Raw genomic sequence first — 7,793 nt, 5'->3', positions numbered from 1 at the left:
CTGTCTGTCTTGGTCATTGTGTCCTTGGGCAAGACACTTTACCCTACTGGTGATGGCCAGAGGGGCTGCCCCAGGGCAGCTGTAGCTACAACTGTGGTTTGCCTCCACCAGTGTGTGAATGTGACAGTGAATGAATAGTGGAATTGTAAAGCGCTATATAAATGCAATCCCCACGTGCAAGCTCCATGCTTGCAGCCACTGCGATGCTTTCAATCAAAACAGGTGCAGCTTGATGAGGTAGAGCTGTATAGTCAAAATCTCTGCCGTTGGCCAAATTCATATCGTTTCTACCATATAACGTTTCTACCGCCCAGACTTGTAATAGCTAGGATTACTTCCTGAACAACAAAAGTAGCTCCAGTCCTATGATGAGCAGTGGAAGCAGTGAGTCTGTGAAAATGAAGACGGATTGCACAGGTCTGCAAAAAATATTTATATATTTTTTTCAGCTGCGTGGGATATTTTAGGTAAATTTGATGTTTGTAGGGTGCTGAATCCAAACATGATCTCCCTCCATCGCAAACAGTTTTTTTGCAAAACACAAAGAATTTACATTAAGGGCGTGTCCAAATTCATGGGCTGCTTCCTCCTGAGGCCGCATTTGTAGACCGATTACGTCACAGCGACGCGCCGAAGGCTGTCCAAATGCGTAGACTCCTCCGAATGCAGCCGACAAATGCGTCCTCATTTTCACCGCATTTGAAGGATGGGACAGGTGTGTCCTTCGTGGCCCACCATATCCCAGAATTCATAGCGTGGCCCAGCCAAACTCCAGTTTCCAACAATGGCGGCTGCTACTAAGTTTTATTAATCTTTCTGGGTCACAAAATAAACTTTTAACATATTGTCAGGCGAGAAAGTAGCTGTGTAAACATCAAATATCTGCTCGGTTTATCAAGATATCCCATATTTGCAAAAGTGCTTCGATGTTTTCGGAGGCGTCTGCTACCCACCAGCTCGATAGCTCGCCGGGAGCTCGAGGGTTACTGATGCGGCCGAGAACGGCACAGATCACCGTGGACTTTCGCTACTCAGGTTAAACGTGATATATAAAATAAAACTTTATTAATACCTCGGGTGGGTTCCTCCTTGGTTTTCACACAGCTGACTAAACATCAAACAGAAAACTGATTAAACAGAAGTATGAGACAGTCGAGAGTTTACTCCAGTGTCCTGTTATATTTTAGATAGCAAGGAGCAGACGGCCGAGTTTATTAAACTCCACTGAGACAGCGGCGACGCTAATCTGAAGGCGAGACCGTCCCATTTCACGGCCGTTTACTTCCGGCCTACCCGACCTTCTGAGGACCCGGCCCACGTAGACCGCGAAGGCCGGGTCCTCAGGAGGATGCAGCCCATGAATTTGGACACTGCTTAAAAAAGCACAACAGCGATGAAACAAGTCAATATTTTGTTACAATTAACTATGCATCATTTTTCTTATGATTGAACGAAGAAACAAAAAACGATTCGTTCATGATAGATGTAACACTACACGTTTACTCTTGTCTGTGAAAGCTTCTCTTTGATGCTCCCAACACGCTTCCCTTTCCTCCCATTTTCTATTTGTATTTCTCTGGAGTCTCGCTCTTAGAAATATTACATTAATGTAAGAAATCATTATGGGATATGGTTTTTAACTCAGATTTCAGTTTAAAAATTCTACGCTGAGTTAAACTAAAAACGTGAGTTTTGCAAGAAAACGCGACGAGAAGGAATTTTAAAAATATTTTTCCCGGTTTCAGCGAGTACAAATCTATAAGAAACACTCGCATGCAGTTTTTTGGTTGCAGACCTGTGTTACGTTTCATTGTTGAGGGAATTTCCCCAGTGGAAGAGGACTGTGATGATCGGCTGCTTTGTTTCTCTGTTTGCTGAATTCGGTTAGGCCTATTACCTGGTTTTGTTTGGTAAGGTGAAATATGTCGGGTACACACCAACTCAGGTTCATTGTTTGTACCTCTTTCCACCAGCAGAGAACAGAGTTGCTTGAGTGAGAGAAGATCTTGTAACTTAGTGCAGTTGATTTATTTTATTACAAAGATAAAAGTTTGCATTGAGGATGAGTTGATTTTAGTTTGTATATGCTGTTGGTTATAGTTCTTATTTAGTCCCATCTGGCTTCTTGACAGATATCTGATGAAAAACACGGCATTTTGTTTGTGCCAAGTGACATTTGGAAAGGACAGATTGAAAATGTGTCCAGTGGAAACTTGAGTACATTGTGCTAATTAATTGGATTAAATACAACCTTTCCTTTGAACCAACCACGTCCTTATGTGTAGACCAACACTTCACTAGACAGTACTTTGCATCCTCTACATTATATGCATCTGCGTCAGACATATGTATAATGCACTAGCTGGATACTCTTTTATACTCACTGTGGCATAATTCAGTGTCAACACCAACCTGTTCTTTGCATTCACAGGTTGTGTCTTGGATCATCACCATCTGGATATTTGGATCACTAACCATCTTCCTGCTGGCTCGTGTTCTTGGTGGGGAGGTAAATCCAGCTGACACCTGCAGCACTTGAAGTGAACTCTAACTTGTACATACAGAGGATAAGAAATGCTTTTGTTCTCCTGAGCAGGTTTCATACGGTCAGGTCCTTGGAGTGATTGGGTATTCCCTTCTTCCTCTCATCGTCATAGCCCCTCTGCTCTTAGTGATTGGAGGCTTCGAGGTGGTTTCTACACTAGTCAAAGTGAGTCGCTTTAATAAACAAGTGTCTTATGTTTTCATGTTGTTACAACCTGCCTCATAGGCTACAGCAAAATGAAAGATGTAAATAAAGAACATGATTATGACAGCAAATCGGTAGTGCTATGCATGTATGGGTATTTTGTAAAGATTGTAGGAAGCAGAGACGGCTCAAACACGTGCTGAGCTGGTCTAGTCTAGTAAGCTGGTGTTCAGATCATTGTAGAGAGTAAGTGAGAGGGCTACATAGGCTACATCTACACTGATCCGGATAAATTCGAAAACACTCTGCGACCACACTATCATTTTCAATCGTTTCCGAGAGTTCGTCCACACTGAAAACACTTACCTTCCTCTAGTGCGCATGCGTGAAACATAGGACAATTCGACCTGCGTCATTTCCTTCTGAGGAAAAGCACCGAGTTGTTCAAATAGACAATGAGGTGGAGTTGTTGCTGCGAGTAACACGAGTACAAAGTTGCTCTGAGGAAACATTGCGTCTTCTGGAGCATGTACAAACTGATATTAGAATCAGAATTAATCTTCAATAGGGCTGCTGTGTAATGCCGTCCGCCATCTTAGTTGAATTGGTCACATGACTGCATCACATGACTAAAATGCGTTAGTTTTCGAGAGCCTCCGATTTAGCTTTGAAGAGCGTTTTCCCTGACCAACAACGCCGTCTCAGTGTGGACGAAACAGTCCAAAAACACGTTGGTGTGAACATGGAGACAGAGCTTCATAAACGTGACAGACACTGATGCGCCTATGACAGTTTCCTCATTTCTCCTCACGACAAGCGGATAGAAATGTATGAATAAAAAAAATAGAGAGCCTTGTTATTTCTGATGGTTTGAGTCCTCCATAGTCCCTGGTTCCAAATTCACTCCTTTACTCTAAAGGAAAATATCCGCTGCTTGGTTCATGCAGTATGCAAGAAAAGTCAGGGACACAAACTGGGTCAATTCTATCATGTCAGAGCAGGATGGCATTATTAGAGCATTGCTGTAATTGTGCACTCCAGCCAGTATGTTCTTGACAAGCTTGTCTTCTAATGAGTCTTTCATAACCCACAGCATGATAGAAAATTGTTAATAATTGTAGCTTTTAGATAAGCAATGAAGTTCTTTCACCCTGTGGCTGTTTGCTCTTAATGTTGAATGAATGTCTTCTCATCTTTCAGCTTTTTGGAGTTTTCTGGGCTGCATACAGTGCTGCTTCACTGCTTGTCGGAGATGAATTTAAAACAAAGAAGCCCCTTCTCATATATCCCATTTTCCTACTGTACATCTACTTCCTGTCACTATATACTGGAGTGTGATTGGATGACCTGGAGCTGTGGACCTTTTCATGGACAGTTACCCTGGAGCATGGGTGGGGGGGAAAAAACAAAAAACCTACAAAACCGGGATTTTTTTAAAACTCTGTTATTCTAGATGTTGGGGAAGTTGGGAATATATACTAATGTATATAGTTTTTCCCTTGTGTCTTTGGTCAATAAAGTGCGTATGCTTTTGCTGCTTAAACTTTGGTATGCAGACTTATCAATCACCAGTGCAATACAGATTCCAGAGCCCTGCGTAAACCTGTAGTTCTTGAGTCTAGAAATAAGTCCAGGCCTGGATATTAATGTCATACTTTTAAAAAGCTTAATCACACTGAGGAATATGGTGCCAAATATTTATGTATGTTTGTGCTGATCCTTATTGTTGTGCACTGTAGCTTTCTACCAGAAATGTTCATTTATGCTTTTCCCTTTTTACAGACATGTTAATTTATAGATTTCAGCAGTGGAAGCAGGTGGAATGGGTCAATCAGAAGGATATAAACCATTGTCTACTAAATGTGGTGCCTTGTTCTCTAAACCCTGAGTCTTTTTTTATACAGGACTATACTCGTTTGATCAATAATACAGTAAATTTGTAGAGTAATTTGTCTCTAAACCATCTGGTGTCTCATGACTCATCACTGCTTTACAGTAAACCCAACTTTGTCACACTTAACAGTCCTGTAATCTATACTGCAGCACTAGATTTGCCTACACATTTTACAATCATTTGCAAATGTAGGGTCAAACACACTAAGACAGTATTCTTATTCAGTGCTACTGTACTTACAATTGGGTTTCTAATGTTTGTAGAAAAGAAGAAAAAATGACAAAGCCAAGAGTCAATTATGTTACATCCCCACGAAGGTCTAAGTGGTGAGGAGACTAACATAAAACTGGAAAAAGGAATATAAGGAGGCTGTTGAGGTCAGTTTTTAAAAAGGTTTATTGCCAACATGTTATCAGAAGGAAGCATAGTTCATGGAGAGCCAAGGCCAACGCAAGAAAACAGCTCTAACTCACCCTAACTATAACCAGGCTTAACTAGGCCAGTGCTGGTTTAAAAATGACGTACCGTAAGTTTGGCAAATTTAAGTGGCAGAAACAACTGTAAATATGTGCTTATATGACTGGCTGGCAGCCAGATAATGACTGTATTGTATTGGTTTGGGACATGACATTAGAAGAATGCTGAGGCTCATCATCAGTAGGTTGTCAAAGAACTGAGGAATTAATCTCTCGTGGTGGCCCACTACGTAGCTCTTCAAATTACAAACGTCAAGGTGGTACTAGAGTAGTATTCAGGTAATTATAACTCTTAATATTCTTTAAAATGTAAGTGCAGCAGTTTAGGGTCATTAAGGATTGAGATAGAAATGTACTAAAAATGGTAAATGGCCTGTATTTGTATAGCGCTTTACACAACCACCCATTCACACACTAATGTACTTCTTTCCAATTGATGTAATGCCAAATCACAAAAATATTTTCCTCAAAGGGCTTTATATTGTAAGGTCAAGACCCTAAAATAATATTATTGGCGACAATGGGAAGGAAAAACTCCCTTTTAACAGGAAGAAACCTCCAGCAGAACCAGGCTCAGGGAGGGGCGGGGCCATCTGCTGTGATTGGTTGGGGTGAGGGAAGGGAGACAGGATAAAGACATGCTGTGGAAGAGAGACAGAGATTAATAACTAATGATTACATTCAGAGTGGTGTATAAACACATAGTGAGAGAAAAATAATACTTCTTACCTAAGAAGTAACTACACTCTAAAAAATATTCACGGTGTTTGTAGGTAGAACTTAACAAAAAAGCATTTTTCTACTTAAAAAAGTAAGTTGTCTACATGTACACGTTTCAGTGAGTTGACTAATCAATGTTATAAGTTAGTGCAACACAGAAATTAATAAACACCTCCTTAACTTAAATGTTTGAGTATATTGAACAAAATACTTTTGTCATCAATCAACAACAGAAAATATTAAGTTTGTGTAACATGTAAAAGTGAGTTTGAACATCCTTCATGTTTGAACTGCCCATAACTGGACCATAACGAAAAAATAAATTACAACTGCCATAAAAAAAGACGAAACGGAAAAAAACAGAGGTTGGCACCACTACCTGGTAAGTTTCTTGTTTTATACTCTTTTATAAATATGTACTAGTTACAGGAATTCACTGCGTAAGTTTAGTCTGACAATGGCAGCTACATGGTGTGAATTGACACTCTGTGTTATGCTAGTTGTTACTCTATAAAAGTATAAAAGAGCGTTTGTATTTTTTCCTGTTATTAATGAAATCTGTCACTCTGGTGGTTACTTTGGTTAGCCATAGGTGTGTATGAGACCATGCATACAGCAGAGGGTAACCCCGTAGCATATGTTCGTATCATCACAGGCGTAGCAGTTGTCTGCATTCTTATCACTTTGTGGGAGTAGAGGTGTGTTTCCCCTAGACTGTGTTCGGTGAGTTAACTAAGTATTGAATTTCAAAATAGATTAATTACAAGTTATATTTGTACACTTTAAATTTGATGGTTTTAATCATAGTTTAGCATAGTAAAGTTGCTAAAGTTAAAGTTGTTAGCTAGCTATCTTTTAGCTTGCAAACGTTCCTCGCAATTGTCAATTTTTCCACTTATACTTAAAGTTTGTCACTTGTCAGGGTGCATTTGGTTAGCTGATAGACCTTGCAGACAGCAAAGCATGTTCAATTTGAACCTGTATATGTTCAAATTAACCAGTCAGCAGCTGCCTGCATTTTTATCATGGTGTCAGAGTAAATTTGTGTTTCGACGGTCTTGGGTGAGGTAACTAATTACTGACAGAGTGAAATGTGGTGAATTTATGCCAGAGTATTTATGTGAGTAAAAGTATTTCTATCAAATGTATTGATATTTTAAGCGCAAATGTGAAATATGCCTGAGGTTAAAGTTAGTTGACCTAGCAAGAAAAAACTAAATTGTGTGTGTGCACATAAGACTTGCTTTCGTTACCTTCTGTAATTGTAAGCATAATGTGAAGTGTGGGATTGTAGCATGTCAACAGTGGTCTTCAAATAATTAAAAAGAAAATTCTCTCACACATTTGGATATGACACAATTTTTCCAATTTTAAATTACAGTCTGTAGATTTATTTATTTAGTTTTTGGATTCATCTTTTCAGTGTTTCATTGTAGTATTTTAGAGAAGGTTTTATACTTAAAATAACTTGTTAACTCAAAAGCCTTGGTAAGCCTTTGTAGTCTTTTATAGTCCTTAGAGCTCAACAAAAACTGTTTGAAATAGTCTCCAAATCTAGGTTACATTTACTTTCACTCACCTTAACCTACTGCTAGCAAAGGGTGCATTGAAAGCAGGGCAGTATGTAACAGATTAAATTCAAGTTATAAAAATTTAATTGTTTATTTGTTAAAAACAAAAATTAAATCAATAATTAGCAAAACGCTAGTCCTATGAATGTAATGTGTTTGACTTTTGGCCTAGTAAACTTTTTTATTCTCCAGAGTTCGGTGGAAACAAGAAGAGAGGTCGCAATCCGTTGCCTGGTGGTGTATTTGAAAGAGAAAGAGGAGAACAGGAGACTGTTGGTCATCTTAAGCCTGCTGGGTCTCCAAATGATGCTGTCCCTCCTCGACTTTTAAAAGAGGTGTTACCTACAGTTGGTCCTTTGGTGCTTGAGCTGGTAAACCATAGTCTGATGTCAGGTGTTGTCCCTAAAGATTTTAAACATGCAGTAGTCAAACCCCTGATTAAA

The 7,793-nt window shown here is 39.4% G+C and overlaps 1 protein-coding gene and 1 long non-coding RNA gene across 2 annotated transcripts in view; both read left to right on the top strand.

The window, feature by feature from the left end:
- The window catches only part of yipf4 (Yip1 domain family, member 4), a gene marked incomplete in the record, with an annotated part of 7,602 nt that extends 3,370 nt beyond the window's left edge, over positions 1-4,232 (top strand). The window contains 3 exon segments of the mRNA XM_042218707.1: positions 2,432-2,509; positions 2,597-2,710; positions 3,890-4,232. Coding sequence (XP_042074641.1) covers positions 2,432-2,509; positions 2,597-2,710; positions 3,890-4,027 — 330 coding nt within the window.
- Positions 4,233-5,683: 1,451 nt separating this feature from the next.
- LOC121814148 lies at positions 5,684-7,793 on the top strand. The gene is made up of 2 exons (XR_006054126.1): positions 5,684-6,502; positions 7,543-7,793. It is a non-coding gene; the product is annotated as an uncharacterized LOC121814148 (long non-coding RNA).

The sequence above is a fragment of the Haplochromis burtoni genome, unplaced genomic scaffold (assembly GCF_018398535.1).
Source record: "Haplochromis burtoni strain Fernald_Lab_line unplaced genomic scaffold, NCSU_Asbu1 Contig_22, whole genome shotgun sequence".
NCBI classification, from domain to species: domain Eukaryota; kingdom Metazoa; phylum Chordata; class Actinopteri; order Cichliformes; family Cichlidae; genus Haplochromis; species Haplochromis burtoni.
Note: the sequence above shows the minus strand (reverse complement) of the source record. Positions and strands in the feature narration are given on the sequence as shown.